This window comes from Aristolochia californica, unplaced genomic scaffold, assembly GCF_029961685.1.
Source record: "Aristolochia californica isolate CCGP_79_NKW_82.1479 unplaced genomic scaffold, dmAriCali1.0.hap1 SCAF_14, whole genome shotgun sequence".
In the NCBI taxonomy this organism is placed as follows: domain Eukaryota; kingdom Viridiplantae; phylum Streptophyta; class Magnoliopsida; order Piperales; family Aristolochiaceae; genus Aristolochia; species Aristolochia californica.
In genome coordinates this window covers 3,903,512-3,921,165 of record NW_027181815.1, presented here as the reverse complement: position 1 = coordinate 3,921,165, position 17,654 = coordinate 3,903,512, and the positions used below count along the sequence as shown (strand labels likewise).

The 17,654-nt window shown below is 38.2% G+C and overlaps 2 protein-coding genes across 3 annotated transcripts; one reads left to right on the top strand and one right to left on the bottom strand.

Annotated features, from left to right (window-relative positions):
- The first annotated feature begins 2,800 nt into the window (after positions 1–2,800).
- LOC137949641 (putative clathrin assembly protein At5g35200) lies at positions 2,801–8,165 on the top strand. The gene is made up of 16 exons (XM_068795753.1): positions 2,801–3,012; positions 3,222–3,411; positions 3,498–3,567; positions 4,607–4,704; positions 4,970–5,111; positions 5,200–5,300; positions 5,493–5,576; positions 5,733–5,783; positions 5,882–5,947; positions 6,029–6,094; positions 6,190–6,270; positions 6,384–6,458; positions 6,753–6,917; positions 7,007–7,088; positions 7,178–7,296; positions 7,620–8,165. The coding sequence occupies exons 2-16, from the start codon at positions 3,316–3,318 to the stop codon at positions 7,935–7,937; spliced, it is 1,614 nt and encodes a 537-aa protein (XP_068651854.1). The 5' UTR covers positions 2,801–3,012; positions 3,222–3,315; the 3' UTR covers positions 7,938–8,165.
- Positions 8,166–8,890: 725 nt separating this feature from the next.
- LOC137950353 (uncharacterized) lies at positions 8,891–17,305 on the bottom strand. Of its 2 annotated transcripts, none has more exons than XM_068796761.1 (6): positions 16,708–17,305; positions 15,037–15,123; positions 14,617–14,799; positions 14,439–14,525; positions 14,247–14,318; positions 8,891–11,007 (listed from the first exon to the last, which is right to left on the bottom strand). In XM_068796761.1, the coding sequence occupies exons 1-6, from the start codon at positions 16,891–16,893 to the stop codon at positions 9,073–9,075; spliced, it is 2,550 nt and encodes an 849-aa protein (XP_068652862.1). In that variant the 5' UTR covers positions 16,894–17,305; the 3' UTR covers positions 8,891–9,072. The 2 variants fall into 2 exon arrangements, with proteins under 2 accessions (XP_068652862.1, XP_068652863.1); XM_068796762.1 differs by having other exon boundaries at positions 14,617–14,796.
- Between the last annotated feature and the right edge of the window lie 349 nt (positions 17,306–17,654).

The following is a 17,654-nucleotide window of genomic DNA, read 5'->3' as shown; positions in this document are numbered from 1 at the left end:
CCAGACGAGTGCGGCCTCCTGTTCTCTTTGTTTATCCTCGTTGTGGGATTGAGCACCATAGTTTTAGGAATAATTGCACAAAATATATTTAGTGAGGTAGCCATTTTTATGAACATATACAATAGACGTTTTCTTTAATGCAAAAATCCTTGACAGAAAACCAAAGCCGTGTTTTAGGTATCCTTAAAAAAAAAAAAGCAGGAGTTTCTAATGGATAGAATACAATAGCAGAAGTTATTCTGGCCTGGCAAGACTTCCGGCTGTTTTGGCCTTTAAAATTGCTCTGCTATCACGCCAGACAAAGCAAGAGAAATTAGTGGACATCTTCTTACCTGCGTGTGATACAATGACGTCTTCCCACAGAAGTAGGTAGTTTATATTGTCTCTCCTCTCGGCGTAAAAATTGTCTGTGTACCAACATAAAAGAAACTCTCACTAGCATCTCATGCTCGTAGTTCATGAGGGTGATCATTTCTGAAGCTTCACAGCACTGGGGAGCCCATCTAAGATTCTGTTAGAGAGAAATTCCTGCTTTGTTCAAGCTGCCATCAGTGATCTGCATTACTCCTGGTCATTCTTTATTGTATATTAAATATGAGCTTGATCACTTCACACTCATGTGTCAAAGGAGATTTATGGCATACCTGAAGATAGGCATTGGATTTTGGGGGTTAAGTATGAGATGTCAACCTCCTGGCCATTGCAATCTTTATTCTTGTTGTTGATTTGAATGTTTTTGCTATTTGGATGGAGTTCATACTCTGAGAGAGAGAGAGAGAGAGAGAGAGAGAGAGAGAGAGAGAGAGAAAGGCATTTTTTCCATTGGATCACTTACATGAGCCTTTGTTACGTGCCTTAAGTTGATCCATTATGTTTTGTTACCTTTAGGTACGTCATGTTTGTTGGTTGGTGGGGTTTCTGCTTTCAAAAGTAACGAATATCTCCATCACTTTTGTCTTAATTTCATCTCTGGAGAAAGAAAGAATATAATGCCTGTCTGAAATCTTCTAATCATCTGTCCGAAAAATGTAGGCATTTCTCCAAAAAAGTGTTTGCAGTGCCGAAAGGAAAGGGCTGTAAAGGGTCTGGTTTTTGGGATATGGTCCATTCCGTTTGAAAATTTTTAACTGGGCTATCGATTCAATTCTTAGTTGCAAAAAAATCCTTATGTCAGCGAGAGTTCGTATTAGAAAATCATACGGCTCAAAAGCTGTAATATAATTGTTAGCGTTCAGAAACCAGCAAGTACGAAAGCTCTTTTTATTTATACTAGAGTTTCTTTGTACTAATGAGGATAATTGCGCGTATAGTAGAGTGAAGATTGTTGATTATTGCCTTATGAGAGTAGGGGTGATACCAAACCAAACAGGCTGGCAAACTGTTCTAGAAAAAGCTTGATCTCAAATTTGAAATAAAACTTGTTAAATATAACAAGTTAAGTTTAGAAAATCTCGATCTTGGCTTGTTAGAATATGAGTAGATTTTTTTATATAGATTTTTTTACAAAAATATTATTTATTTTAATTATTCTCGTCAATTCCTTCTTTAATTGGTTGATAATTGTTCTTATTTATCTCAAACCTTAAAGATGATCGATAATTTAATTTTTGTAGGTCCCATCTAATATTGTTATTTGCTAATGAAATAAACACTCTTTATTATAAGTTTATTAAACTAATTATTATACATTAATATAACTCAAAATTCAATTGTATTAAGTCCATCATAATATTTATTTATTTATTTATTTTTATAATTTTAAATATAAATTAAAACTCAAATCCAACTCAAAGCTAAATTTGAATTGAGGTCCAATTTGAAGTATTCAGATTAACTCAGAGAATGTCGACCCTTAGGGAAGAGTGAAAATTCTCTGGCCAAAGCAGACTCGCATTGACGGGAGTAGCGCCATAGAGGAGAGCTGACCAACCTGTGAGCACTGATCAATAGAGATTATTCTGCGTCTTTTTCCATTCTTGCTATACTATTGAATTGACATCATAGCTACAACTCTCTCGTTCTCTGATCCTCCTCCTCCATAACTAGCTCCTCTGAGAACAAATGCAAGCCGACAAATCTGACAAACAAAAAGCAAAAGTCGAAGCGACCATATTAGCTCCGGATCTCCTGTTCATTCATGTGGCACCGTCGGCATTGTTTGCGGAGAAACTCCTTTTCTCACTCCAGGATTTTTATCTATTCCCAAATGTCTGATTGTTGGCGACGTAAAAATAATTCAAGCAAGCGAGCAGAAAAACGGACGAAAGGTCTTAAGCCATTGCAAGCAGGTTTTCCATTTTTAGCGTGCGAGAATACGGAAGAAGCGTCTGGTTTCTTGGACAGGTGACCACTGACCAACAACTCGGATCCGGATCCGGCTCTGTTCTCTCTGGTTTTGTCACCGTACCTTTTCCCCGTACACCGCCGACACCGTAGACCTAATCGCACACGGGAGGTTCGCCTGTAATATTCTGAAAAATGAAGAGCTGATACATAGCCGCATATTCAAATTCTGTGGAGTGGTCGTCGGTCTCATATCTTCTCCACGTAGCCACCGTAATCGATTTATTACTTAAATATTGAAATGATTGGGAAAGAGAGAGACTCGTCGGTTGGCAAATTTGACTTGAAAAAGAAAGAAAAAGAAAAGACAGTAGTATTTGGTTGGGACTTGGGAGAAGAAAGAGAAGAGGGTTCCGAATTCCGGTTAAAGCTAACCGTAGTTAAGTTAAAAAGCGGCCAGCTATAACCAGCTTTACTTTCATTTTTAAATTTCTGAAGTTTTAATTTAATCATGGAAACCAGAAAATGAAAATGGGTAGGAAAGCACCCTCAGTCCACAGCTCAGAGGAAGAAAGAGACCACCCACGACCTTGTTAAGAGGAGCCGCGGGTTCTGTCTTTCTTCTTCTTTCTTCGTCTTCTTCTTCTTGTTTTTGCTTATACCACACCTCCTCTCTCTCTAGACCTGGTACCCTGTACATATTTTGACTTTTCCTGTTCCTCTGTTTTGGTGAGTTTTCTCTTTTTGGAAATCTCCAGGACGCTTCTTGGATGAGGAAAATGAATTAAAGGGCAACTGGTGTTAATTTCGGAAGTGAATTATATTTCACCTTTCTTTCCTTTTATTTCATTAGATCTTGCCGGCTGTTGATCTTATCTTGTTTTTACTTGTTAAATTCGTCTGTCCTGAGATCGGCATCTTCTTCTTTTTTGGTTAAGGAGTGCTGAAGTTGGGCTTTAATTGAAGTCGTGAAGAAGGAGTTATTCCGTTTGGGTTTTTCGTGGTTGAAGAAGGAAGTCTGTATAGGAGAGAATGTCGGGAGGTACGCAGCAAAGTTTGAGAAAAGCTCTGGGAGCCATTAAAGATTCAACTCGAGTCGGATTGGCTAAAGTTAATAGTGATTACAAGGTGACGGCATTCAGCACACTGCGGCAAAAGTTAGCTCATGGTTGTATAATTTAGCTGGGATATGTTCTGATCTTTTAATTTCTCAGGAGTTGGATGTGGCTATTGTTAAGGCTACCAATCATGTTGAACGCCCTGCCAAGGAAAAATACATTCAGAGTAAGCTCCGGCTATTGCCTTCTCAGATTTTGTGAGATTCATCCAACTTCTATATGTGATTACTTGGTTACGTTTATCTGACGCGGATCAATTTTGACGCTCTTGTATATGGCCCAAGACGCAAAAACTCTTAAAATACAAAGTGGATATGCGTTTATCATATATTTCACCTAATTCTTAATGTAAACTTGTCAGAGTCCTTGAATAGTGTTGAGTTTCTTGACTTTTTTTTATTTTTTTTCTTCTTATGAACGAAAGCTGACTATCTTTACCTCTTTAAATTTTTTATTCTTATTTATGTAGAATGTGGAGTTATCCTACTGAACAGTAATAAAAATCCCCTTCTTAAGTCTTTTGTGCAGTTATTTTGTTCCCGCTCGGATTTTCTTTTCATAAATATGCTTTTATTAGAGATTCAATATTTTATTATTTGATGACAAAAGGGTAGTGACCAGTTTTCCTAATTTCACTACATATTTTGGTAGTGTGCCTTGGACACTGTTTACATGTCGGAGAGTTGAGCATCCGAATCTATCTGTACTGAACTATGGTCTGAACCTCAATATGGGGGTAATTATGGTTATCTGATCTTCGAACTACGGATGAGTAACTGGCACCTGATGCATCTTCAACTGGTCAAGCTTAAGTACAGTTGAAAAGTAACAGGTAGATGGACAACTGAGACATTGACTGAAACCACTTTCTGCTGGAGCAATGTTGCCTCATTTGCCAACTTTATAATGTAGGCTCCTCAAATTTCCTTCTAAGCATGAGGAATGGTAGCTAGTATCTCATACCTCTTGTTTATAACTTAGTACTTCTCTATGATAGTTTATTTTTTTCTCTTCTCTAAGTATAAAACTTTTGCTAACAAACCACAAAGTGTGTATTTGCCGGAATCTTGAAGATCTTACATGTTTACTATGATCTTTTTTGAGGTTAGTATATGTTTTGTTGTGATAACACTTGCTATCATTGAGATAAGGTTTTGTGAAATCATAGGTGAAAGCTTACCAATAGTGACTGTGTCCTAATGCAGTTATTTTTGGTGCTGTATCTGCAACTAGACCTCGTGCTGATGTGGCCTACTGTATCCATGCTCTTGCTAGACGCCTTGCCAAGACACATAATTGGGCAGTGAGTAACTGTGGCTTCTCTTTGGTTTCAATGAACCGGTATTACCTGGCAGATACTGAAGTAGTGGAGAAAGATGTTAGCTATCATTTTTGTAATTTTGGTCAAGTGTTTCTGATGGATGAGGACAATATGAATCCTTTACTATGTGTCATGAATATCATTGACTTCCAAATAACTGGAAGGAGAAAGAAGCACCATTACTTACTCTATTTAGAAAAATTTTAGGTGACTTGATATGTCTAATTCAGGGTCTAATGCTTTTCAGGTTGCATTGAAAACTTTAATTGTAATCCATCGTGCCTTGAGAGAGGTTGATCCTACATTTAGAGAAGAGCTTATTAATTATAGCAGAAGCAGAAACCATATGCTTAACTTGTCGCATTTTAAAGATGATTCCAGTCCAAATGGTAATTCAGCATTCAGTTATTCAGGAGTTTGTTGGACTGAGTTACACTGAAATGCTCACTCATTAAAAAAAATTTCCATGGTTTCCAGCCTGGGATTATTCTGCATGGGTCCGGTCATATGCGTTGTTTTTGGAGGAAAAGCTTGAATGTATCCGAGTGCTTAATTACGACATTGAGACTGAACGACCGGTGAGCATTTTTAACAATTAAACTTCATACATGGTTGTTTAACTCGAAAGCCCTACATTATGCATTCTTTAATGGATTTAACACAAGTAGATGACACTATTCTTGAGAAGGTTTACTCTTTTTAATTGTCATCAATTGTTGAAATACTAATTGATAGCAAATGTACTGTTTATGGTGGTATATACTTGACAGAGAACCAAGGAACTTGACACTGCTGAGTTGCTTGAACAATTACCAGCTTTACAACAGCTTCTTTTTCGTCTTCTTGCTTGTCAGGTGAAACATTTCTGTTGTGGTTGATTTAGAAAACAAAAGAAAAAAGTTTTTTATGGGTTCTTTCCATCTTCTTTATTCATTAATACTGACAACCTGGATTCTGTTAAATTTCCGTTTGTTTTTCCTCTGAATACGAATTTTATTTTCTTCTTTCAGCCACAAGGAGCAGCTATTTACAATTTTGTAATCCAACTGGCACTCACAATGGTATGTAAAGCTAGAAGATATTTTATTAATGGGTCTAATGAGAATTCATCCTAATTTTAGTTGTCTTTTTTCAACTTTTGTTTAATTATTTTTGGTAGGTTGCTGGAGAAAGCATTAAGATATATAATGCAATCAGTGATGGTAATATTAATTTGGTCGACAAGGTGTGTTTTTTTCTACTTTGACCCCCACATTACTTCTAGCTACTGTTGAAAGACATTGCTGATCACACGATATTGTGGCAGTTTTTTGAGATGCAACGCCATAATGCTGTTAATGCTCTAGAGATCTTCAGGAGGGCAGGACAGCAGGTACAACTTCCATCTCCTTTTTTTGGGTTTAGTAACGGAGATTGGTATCTCATTACTTATGATGGATTTGGCTTATGGTCCTTTCGGGATTTCAGGCGGAGAGGTTATCTGAATTCTATGAAATTTGTAAAGGTCTTGACCTTGGGCGGGGAGAAAGATATGTCAAGATTGAGCAGGTTTTTTATTTTTATTTTTTATGTTTCTTTGTAAAGATTTTACTTTTATGTTAGTTGCTGCAAGGTCTTTTCAGCAAACCAATAACCCATCTCTTTCTTCTGTTGATATGCAGCCTCCTGCATCATTTCTGACTGCCATGGAAGAATATGTAAGAGATGCACCACGGTCTTCGACAGTCCGAAAAGAGGTATGTAAGTTTCTGGGTCAAATTATCACATCCTTAATAATACTGCACTCATCTCAGTTTTAAATCTGGTGGTTTGTTTCCTAAAATGAGATTCTCTCCAGCTCCGTCAATCACTTTCAAGTTGTTATTTACGCCTTGGAATAGAATGTAGTGCACCACTATAATTTACAGGTTGATGTCACATTGTTTATTGCTCTTCTAAAGTTAATCTCTTGGATCTTTAGTAGTGCTCTCAACATTAGTTTCTGTTGATTCCTGTTTTCCCTTTTCTTGATTATCGGTTCTTGTACTCAGGTGGTTCCTGAAAAAATTGCTGCACCAAAAGTGGTACTGGCACTTGAGTACAAGAAAACCTCGGAAGTGCAGGAAGAGCGCACCCCATCGCCTCCACCATCTGAGACAGTTAAAGTGGAAGCACCTCCTCCTCCTCCTCCAGTCCCTGAGACTCCTGATTTGCTGGTATATTTTGATCTCAATAGTTGAGAAAGTTAGATTATGGCAAAAATATTCAAGATCCTGACCGATTTTAGCTTTTACGTTGTTACCAGGGATTAAATGATCCAGATCTCAACCCTGATGCAGCGGAGCTTGATGAGAAAAATTCTCTTGCACTTGCCATCATTCCAACTGGTAGGTCCTTCGCGTAGAATAGGTAATAATTAATATTAATTTAAAAGAGTTTCTATCATCCTGAAATAAACTTTGGTTGGTTGTTGCAGCTGATTATACAGCTGGTGGTCTTACTTCCACAGATACAACTAGTGGAACTACAGGTTGGGAATTGGCTCTTGTCACAGCACCGAGTTCTAATGGGAATACTGCAGCTGCTAGTAAACTGGTATTATATTCGTTCCATATGTTGAGAAATGTATTATTTGTCCAGTCGTATGAAATCACTTGATGTTGTTCACACTTTTGATATGGTAACGGCATTCCAAAATTCCTTGTGAGGCACAGGTATTTGAGAAAATCTGTATTTGAAAACGTTTGAATTAATAAGTACACGTTGAATGCCACCAAAAAGTTCTGAGTGTTCTCCTTGAATGATTCTCCACAATGGAAAAGCCTCGGAGAAGGAAAAGAAAGCATACAACTTTTATGGGTTGAAATTGATTTGAACTTGTGTGTTTTTATACTTATTTTAGTGTGTCCTCCTTACAGGGTGGAGGGCTGGACAAACTTACTTTGGACAGTTTGTACGACGATGCTTTGAGACGCACAAATCAGAATGTGAGCTATAACCCCTGGGAGATCGCTTCCCATGCAAATCCAGTATTGCTGCCAGTGGCACACGACCCTTTTCATGCTTCCAGTGCAGTGCCTGCACCTCATGCTGTACAAATGGCTGCTCTCCGGCAACAACAACAGGCCTTCATGATGCAACAACAGATGATGGTGGGAACGATGCAGCAACAGCCAGCCAATCCGTTCGGCAATCCCTATGGTGCCTCTCCTTATGGTTCAGGTAACTATATTTAGTGATGACATTGGTGGATACGTTGGTTGGAGATCAAGAGAGTAATGTACCATATGTTGTGCAAAGATAGGAAAAGAAAATATTTTCATCTTAACGATTGATTATTCTTATTTGAACAGGGTGGTATACCTAATAATGTTTTCAGAGCTTGTTTAGGAAACTTGGGTTTTCTTATTTGAAATTTGTATGAACCATCATTTCACACCAGGAGTAGTATGGTGTTCTTGGTATTCGAGCAACGTTATTTTAATCCTGTTTTATTTTTTTCAAAACGCCTTGAGCTTTTGAGAAAATTGTATAGCTTATTCTTTGTTGAGTTCATCAAGTGGTTTTAGACACCTATTGTCCTTACCGTCAGGGCTCTTGTAGATTATAATTGATCCTACATTCTCGAGTTGCTTCACAAATTAAAAGAGTGTTGACTAATCCGTCCATCTTATGTTTGTTTAATGGACAACTTTGCGAGACATATATTAGTATTCTATAGCCAAATGTTTCGTACTTGTGTGTGAGACAGCAAAGATAATGGCGGCTATTTGTGCAAAGATTCGAAGGATTTTTCATGATTGGTAATCTGAGTCTCTAAACTCTAAAGGTCATAGCAATAGTGTTAAAAGGGAAGATTAAGAACCAATCAAAGCAGTAATTTGGCAGCCCCACAGTCATGCCCGAAACACAAACAACTGATGGAACTCGGGCATAAAATCTGATATCGCCACAAATGGTACACATTCCCGTCCAAATACTGATACAAGTAGAAAATATAAAGCGATTCCATGATTTGGCACAAGCGAAACAAATGCCACTGACTTAGCATGGGTAAAGCAGAGGTCAAGAGGAAAGCAAATCGGCTCGTTAGTGAAATGGGACAAAAAAAAAAAAAAACTGTTTAGGCTGCACCAAACATGTAGGACAGTTGAATCAGACAAAATTTAAGTCGAATCTGCACACGGGCTGAACAAAATGTCCCCTGCCACCGATCTCACTTCACTGAACTATGGAAAAAATGCTTATTCTACGAACTTGTCGTATATATGTTACAGACTCTTTGAGGTTGCTAGCTAATTTTCTCTCATGGGGGGGGACAGTAATCAATGGTGCCACCTACAGCTTGACTACGCCATGGTCATGATCATTTTAGTGTGCTGTTACATCACTAGGACAGAATCTAACAAGACTACACTCTTTCAACTTCACAAGAGCTTCTTTGGTTTGCCCTTGCATAAGGTCAACATAAGCAGCTCCAAGTAGAGCTACTGGATTATTAGGCATTACGGACAGGGCCCGTACTACAAACTGCCGGGCCAGCTCCATGTCACCCTGCATGGCACAGATTGCAGCAAGATTTACCTGAAGAATTCCTAGTGATTCTTCTGGCTTGAGGAATGTAACACCATGAGAATACTCATCCTTTGGGGTTGCAAGGCCTGTGGTAGTCCCATTCATCTCCTCACCATCTGTTACTCCTCCAAGCTTTGCAATTCTCCATTTCTCCATATCTTCTTCACTGTAAGGCAGTTCCACATTGGCACTGCCTGAAACATAGACTGACAACAGGTCAGCAGCTTCTTTGGACCGGTTAAGTAAACAAAGGGCCTCAGCTGCGTATACATTAGCCAGAAATGTGTATATTTTGGAACAGTCTTGAACCTGCAGGAGTGCTCTTGCCATTGACAAGGCTTTCAAAGGATTCTCCAGGCTGAGCTCAATATATGCCAAATCTGCCAGAACAGCCTGCTTTATCATATGGTTTTCCTTTCTGCACAGCTCCTCGAATGCAGTAACTGAGCTCTGTAATGTGGTGTTTGGGTCTACATTTCCTTTAGGCTCTTTTGTATCTCCATTTGCACTTGCTAGCCCAGAGCTCATCGCAATATTACTTGAACCCTTTGAATCACCATGTACATTCTTGTGATTTGAACTCTTAAGTGATTCTGCTCCTGCTTGGCTCAACTCGCTTTCGGAAATCAAACCAAAAGTAGATTTCATCTCAAGACCATTCAAAAGATGCAAAGCATTCAGAAGACACTGTCGAGCATAGGGCAATGAGAGACGTTGTTGACCATGATCTGAACATATCAAACCGTCTTCTTGCACATGACCAAGATGTCTACTCCTTGAACTCACATTTTCCACTACTTCTTGCCTCCACTTTCCCTTTCCAACAACATTAAGAGTAACCACATCAGTGGCAGCCATTCCCTCAGATTTCAGGAGACCGTTTTCTAGTGCTACTAAACAACACTCAGCCAACCGAAGCCACAGAAGAGGCCGATTGTAAAAAACCAAACCAGCCTTGTGGAAACATCGGGCAGCAACTAGTGGCTTCCCACAGGCCAAATACTGTACACCACAGTTGTACACAATTAGGAGGGACTTATCCTGAGAGAGATTAGATAGCTTCAGTGGCTTCTCAGAACGCAGTGCAGAGCTGCTTGCTAGAGCCTTAGAGAAAAAAAGAGTTGCAGTATTATGTTTCCTCATCTGGTGGTATATACACCCAAAGTTATTGTTGAACATACTGCGCATCCCTGCCTCTGTCCTGTTACTAGAATTCTCCAAGAGCTTTATAGCTTTCCGGTAATTCCCACGAGCATACTCAAGTTGGGATTTCAAAAGCAATGCTGTGGAGGAATCTCGTCCTCGTGCAATGTTCATGGCTAGCTTTACTTCACGCTTTGTGGACTTCAGGTTCCTTGTGAGAAGCAGAAGACGGACCTTGTAGAGGTGGAGCTTGTGCTTCAGGTCAACTGCAGGACCTGGGCGTTCAGCAAGCGCATTTTGGGAAGAAATGCACGGTCTTGCCATGTTTGATCCACCACTATCCAATTTAGACAGAAGGGCTTCATACTCAAGACCCTCGTCTGATAGAATTCTTGTCAATTGGTTCTCTGAACTACTCGCAGTAGAGATTGAATCAGTATTTGAGGCGTCTGGAACAAGTAAATTAGCAGGTGATGCTGAAGTTTTTGTAGCTTGATTTGATGATTGATGTTGAATAGCATTTCCACTATCTACTTGACCGATCATGTATCCAACACCAAAAGCTTTTTCAAGATACTGGATGACATCCTGAATATAAGAAAAAAGCAAGATGAAGCATGAAACTCTGAAACAAAATTGTTCGCCACTAAAAACAGGATATATATGTATCTGCGTTTTAGATGAATCAGCTGCAATAATCAAGACAACTCAACCGCATGAGATAGCTCTTCTGACATAAAAGGGCAACTAAGAGCTAAAAAGAGAAGAAAAGAATAGTAGCGAGCACTCTAAAATGTCTGTCACATTCAAAGATGTCAAAGATTGTATGAACCAATAAACAATAAAAACCACATGCACATTTAAAAAGCCAAATATGAAAGCATCAACGAATTCTCTTTTGAATATTGATTACACACACACTACACCCCTTTCCCTTTAGTGAGACTTGGACCCAATAGGTCACACTGAAAACCCTTTCTTGTACATATTAAATAACTACAAGTTCCTCCAACATTTTGCAATTAGGAATATGCAATCTTCTTTAAAGACTGCAGGTCATGACTCAATTTCTAAGTAATTCATACAGCAAAGAAAGGCTAGTACAGTAAAGGCAACATTCGCAAAGTTAACCATACAAGAGAAGACCAGTAACCGAACCAGAGGATGGATTGAATCAAGAAACCAATTAATGGTAATAAAGAGGCAACCATTTGTTTCTTGGGTCATGGACCATCCATTCGGTAGGGTCATTCAAGCGATGATAGCTATCCCTATAAGCATCTAGAAATATACATCAAACACACTTCGTTTACTCATCGTTGAACATTGTCAGAGAGAAAAATCCAATGATTATTAGCTGGAAAAGGCATTTTTAGTTCGGCTACCATATTGAGATGCACCTGAACCCAATTTTAACGTGATATTAAAGCAAAGTCGCCTATTCTGCTAAGCCCATTTGTGCCCCATTTAAGATTTTTCATGTCTTAGGCCCATCATCTTTTTGTTTAAGCCTGGAGGAGAGTTGATGAAAATCATTAAATGTGAGTTGGGTTCAAGTCTCACCATGGGTAAGGGGTGTGCTTGCACGTGTAATCAACACTCGAAAATAATAATAACAATAATTAATCATAGATTAAGTCCAGAAAATTTTTAGCATGAACCTCAACCAAACTTTAACAAACGTAGATAGAAAATCCTCAAGCAGATATAGCATCAATCTTGTGCATGTACCCACAGGAAAATAAAATAAAAAACTATTTCTTAAAGCAAGCTCCCCAAAGGAAGTTTACCTTTTCCAACAGAAAGTTTGGGATTTGAGATTTGAAAGGATATATGCATAACAGGATATGACACGAAATCCTAGAACATTTCCACATGCAACTAGACCACGCTGGCCGTTACGTTTATCTCCTGGTTTTATCTTTTTTCTTTCCGCTCGTGCATTTGTGTACATGTCATCTGGTATTCTTGTATTTCCTTCCCCTTTTGATGATTTTTTATCATTAAAAAAACATGAGAATCGCCAATCAGGTATAACCTGTTAATCCATGTTCCAAGCACCAGCAAATCCTCACTAAACCTGCCAGCTTAATAGAAAATTTTGTAATGAGAGTCTGAGTGTGTTTATCTCAAATCGAGTGGGAAACTTATGAAGGGTTCTATATTTACTCTCAATGCATTTTATCTAATGAACACACCTGGGTTAAACCAGGTTAGCTATGTTGTTCAACCAGCTGAACCACCCACTTGTCACATCATTGCAGGCCTAGGTTAACAGATCAAGCGATTTATAGTCTCAAACAACCAAACTGAAGCCAGTTATGTTGCTTTTATTTTACCATTAGTTATGGAACAAAAAGATAAAAAGATGGACAGACATGTGCATGCACGCATTACTTACTATAATTCACAGGCATTAATTTTTTTTCATTTCTTAAAGTGCAAGTATAATCAGCAACTGTCATTCAAAAAAGGGGGAAAAACTATACCACCAGATGTAATAAACTTTAAGCAGGTACAAGAAACAACACAGAGTCATCTCTTGAAGAATGATGAAGAGTTACATAAAAAGGAGAGAAATGGAAATGAGTTGGAGGCAAAGGACTGATATAAACCCAGAATCAGATATAGATGCATTTGCAGCCAATCTACAGTGAGAAAAAAGGCAATGATCTTACCCTTTCTGAAAAGAATATGCAGCAATGCTTAAAAGAAGCACGATTCATATAACTGAACAAAACACACAGAAAGACATTGACACATAGCTAACAGGCAAGCCAGAATTCCTAGAAAAGATTCATATATTCAGTTATTGATCAGGTTTTATTAGTTTCAAATTTGGATTGATTGTTCACACAGAACCTTCATGATTAACCTAACAAACTCTGCTACTAAGAGAAAACTGGATCACCTTCTGGTCAATTTAATCTAACCTATTAAACTCAAGGACAATTTGGAGTTCAATGTTGTTTCCCTTATTCAAATGGAAATATTTAGCTCACTGGTACACTGCCTTCATCTGACAAAAGAACTCCCCAAAAGATGTATAACAGTTTCCTGCCTTCTTTAGGTTGTTTGAAAGCAATTGGGCTATCATTGTATGAGCTGATTCAAGAATTTTGCAATCTCAAGCTGTTTTCGGATGCAAAGTTAAGAGGTCTTTTATGCTTGTTCCTCTCTTCTAAAAGAATGATACTCCAACGACCGACCATTCCTTCTCAAGCAGAACCCAGGGAGCTATGAATCAAGGATTTTTGCATCTTCACCGCTCAGCATACAAACACCAATCAAAATACTCTGTCACGGCTGGCTTGAAAAAAAATTACAACAAGAAACTCATAGGAACCTTAAACTTCCAACCTATTTGATGTTGCTCTCCTAACCCCTTTTGGTATGCTCATATCTATCCCATCCAGTTTGCTGGCATGCATATGTTGTAGTACACGTCAATTTTAGGCATGAGAGCATCACCTTTTTTTCTTAAAGCTCCTATCTTAGCAAAGAATTCCTATAATACCATCAATTGCAGTAAAAAGTCCAATAATACAGATTGCAAGACATCCGCTAAATCATACTGATCTGATCTACCAATTCCTTCAATTGTTGCTTATGATTTATAGCTTATGTTAAGTAGCTTTTGTTTATTTATATTTCAGTTCTGCTTGTCACATTTGCATTTGCTTCTCTCAGTGCTCACAGGTCAAAATCTATATCTACTCCGCCTTCATCATTTTGTTAAGTCTTTATTAGATAGGGTTTTAGCAAGCAGGGATGCATCGCAGAGAATATTCATAGCAGCACATAACATCTTTCCGGAAATTACTTACAGCAGCTTTTGATGCATCTTTGGAAGCTAATGCAACATCCAATAAGAGAAGGCAAAGATGTAGAGCTGTTGTCTGCAAATAAATGATAAATAAATATTAAAGCAACAAAATCAAAACTGTACTTGTACAAAATATCACATACACATTATCAACGGTACACATTAGAGATTAAAAATATGTTTTAAGTGGTACCTCATCTATTGGCGCAATATTTTGATATGAAGGCTCTAAAATTGATAATGCCTTTGCATAATCATGAAGATGGAAATATACGACTGCCTGCACAGAATCAGTATGAAATGAACATCTGAACAGTTAATGTCACCTTAAAGAAACTTAGCAGATCAAATTGTAGGCCAAGAAACCATACTATATTTAATGTTGTAATAGACATGTCATATTCATCCGTGTAAGTAAAACTTGAACCACTTGCAGTGGAGAAATGATGTGATGTTGCATTGCTCCCTTTAGGCCCTGTAATAACACCGCCTCCAGGAGTGGTAGCAACCTCCCCCTGCTCCCCGGATGCACGAGACAGGTCCTCACTTCTCTTCTGTATAACCATTTGAATGGTGAGTACGCAAAATAGCAAATATGGACAAGGGGTATAAAATAAAACAAGTTTTATAGTTATTAATGATTAAACTTAGTAATAAGGTGAATTGTGAATGTTCTTTTTAAAAAGTATAACTTAACAACCCCTTTCACTGGGGGGGGGTGGGGGGGTGGGGGGTGCACTTTAGTAGATTTGAAGGAGGCTATGGATCAGAAGAAACAAGTATATACCTACCTTAACCTTATTAAGCACATCAAGAATCTTCCTGTGATCTGAGCAACCATCACGATAGTACTCGGTGATAGCAATATTATGAAGAATCTGTCAAATAACAGCAAATTAAAAAATAAGAAAAAATAAAAGAACATACATGTCTACTTGTACCATAGGAAGGACACACAATCAGAAGAATTGATTTGTTTTCGTGTTGACTAGAGAAAATTAAATACAATAGCGACAAGACTTTCTGAACCATTTTGATAATACCAAGCACCATTTGCTGCTGAAGATGTGGTTTCAGCTTGAGCAAGCAAATCAAAACAAATATTCTGCACCATCTAACTCAGAGCTACAAGGTGTGAATGGCTAAAGCCAAAACCAGCTGCCATAACAAATTTCACACATCCTGATACTGGTCAAAACAGAATTTCACGAAATTACCGATCCACCCAAGAAAGTATTCTTACAAGAAGAAAGAAGGTTTATCAGATAAGTACTGCTTTGGCAAAATAAATGGCTTCTATTTGCTTGACAGTTATAATAGAAAACATGATTAGTGTTCACAAAACTTGGACCATCTTCATTAGAGGTCACAAGACTATGAACAGGAAGAGACTGTAAATAGCATTTTTGCAAAAATGACGAAGATTCACCAATGGAGTGAGCTATACATTTAAGCTACAAATGATAAGAAGTGTAAAATTCCCCCATATAAAAGTAGTAACAGACATATATGCATTTTGAGCAGCTAATATTCAAATGAAATGATGTATAAATCCATTAAAAACTGATACCCGTTAGGTACAGATATGAACAAAATATATTTCCTTAATTGTCTAAAAATTTACATATAAAAATAGCGCATAAAGCAACGGTTACATATATTCCTCCAGCTAGCTATACTGATTCAAAATGTCCATTTTCTGATATGTGGATCTCAACTATTGGAAACCATACAGGAGTTAAATCATAAATGGTGCAACACATACACCTATTATCAATGTCAAAGAGACAATAGAAGACTGAACAACAACATTTACACCTATTATTAACGATAAAGTGACAATAGAAGGTTGTACATCCGGATATCATCATTGAGAGCGGTATGTAACTTCATGATTAACCATCAAGTAAATTTTGCCCAACTGAACTCCTAGAGTTCGGCATCATGGAAATGATGGTGCCACAAATGAAAGATTCTCTTCTGAAAAACACTACTAAGCATCATGTACTTCCCAATTTAACTTTCAAATAACAAAGTTGGCCATTACAAATAGCAGAGAGGAAAACATATAGTCCTGAGCATTTCCTCAGTTTTCAAATCCCAAATATTGAAATTCGTCAAAAAAAAAGAAAAAGAGAATGTCCAATAAATCAGGAAACAACCGATTTGGCTTAAAGGTGCCACCGCAAGGAATGAACTCATTATATGGGTTAGGTCCCATTTCATACTCCTCAGTGTCGACTAAAATTCAGCAACAATAGCAGGATTAAGAGAGAAAGACAGAAAGGGAAGAAAAACCAGTTAATTGTCTTCTCGAATGCATTACTGGAAGGGGAAAAAAGAAGAAGCACTTAAACCTCACTCAGCAACTCAAACAAGAAAAAAAAGATATTTTTTATGCGTCCACCAAATAAAAATAGCTAAAAAGATTGTAACAAATGAAAAAGCAACTAGCAACGTGCCTTCGGATCATCTTCCTTCTTTTGTAATAACTGTTTCAAGACATCGTAGCATTCCGAGAACCGGTGAGCCTGAAAGAGAAGGGCGGCATCCCTGGCGAGGGAGGCTGTAACGGAGATGTGGCCACCGCCATCCTCGTCACCTAAAGATGCCTCTCTGCCTGTCGCTCCCGATGACGAAGAATCCATATCCGCAGCAGATCCGATCCAGAAACCCTAAATAAGCGACGAAAATGATCGAAAATAGAAAAATCCTCACTTTGCCCTACAGCTCGAGTCGAGCGATGCCTCAACCGTCTAAATCCAGTTCAGATGATCCGGTCCACACGAGGGTTTAGGCCTTTCCTTCATGGATCTATCTTCAACTCGACAACCACTTTCCGACGAAGAAACGGAGAACGCGAGCAACGGTAGGGTTAGCGCGCAGGGTCGGAGAGGTTAAAAGAAAATGAAAAGACACGTTTTGAGATTTGGGGGGAGTCTGAACTAAAGCGAGAGCCGGAGCTGCGGAGAAGAGCAAGAGATACGGATGAGAGAGAGAGAGGGAACGAGGAAGGAAAGGCGATGTTACGCTCTTTCTTCTTGTTGGGTATTAAGGGGATCTCACACATTTTCAAGTTTCACTGCCACTCAGGATTTTGGACTTGGAAATATCATTTCTAAAGCGAGAGACTTACAATGATTATAGTTGATAAATGAAAGCTGAAGATTACTCCTGTCACAGATGAGGGCCCACTTACCGAATTTCAAATGTATCACGGTCCTTCTTCTCACCAGCCGGGCCCCACTTTATATTCAGGATTTGATGGTCTTACTCGGTTTGACTATTTTGATTGATGGAGTGTAAATTCATAATTATTTGAGGGTCTTTTGAGCTTTGACATTTTATATATATATATATATATTTTTTTTTTTTAATTGATTTTTTATATCAATTAATAACTTTAAAA

Excerpts from the sequence above, each read along its gene's own strand:
- LOC137949641 (XM_068795753.1), top strand. The coding sequence starts at position 3,316 with ATGTCGGGAGGTACGCAGCAAAGTTTGAGAAAAGCTCTGGGAGCCATT. Across the intron at positions 5,948-6,028 it reads ATATTAATTTGGTCGACAAG|TTTTTTGAGATGCAACGCCA; the intron begins GTGTGTTTTTTT and ends ATATTGTGGCAG. Across the intron at positions 6,918-7,006 it reads CTGAGACTCCTGATTTGCTG|GGATTAAATGATCCAGATCT; the intron begins GTATATTTTGAT and ends CGTTGTTACCAG.
- LOC137950353 (XM_068796761.1), bottom strand. The coding sequence starts at position 16,893 with ATGGATTCTTCGTCATCGGGAGCGACAGGCAGAGAGGCATCTTTAGGT. Across the intron at positions 15,124-16,707 it reads AGAAGGAAGATGATCCGAAG|ATTCTTCATAATATTGCTAT; the intron begins GCACGTTGCTAG and ends GTTATTTGACAG. Across the intron at positions 14,800-15,036 it reads ATGTGCTTAATAAGGTTAAG|AAGAGAAGTGAGGACCTGTC; the intron begins GTAGGTATATAC and ends ATGGTTATACAG.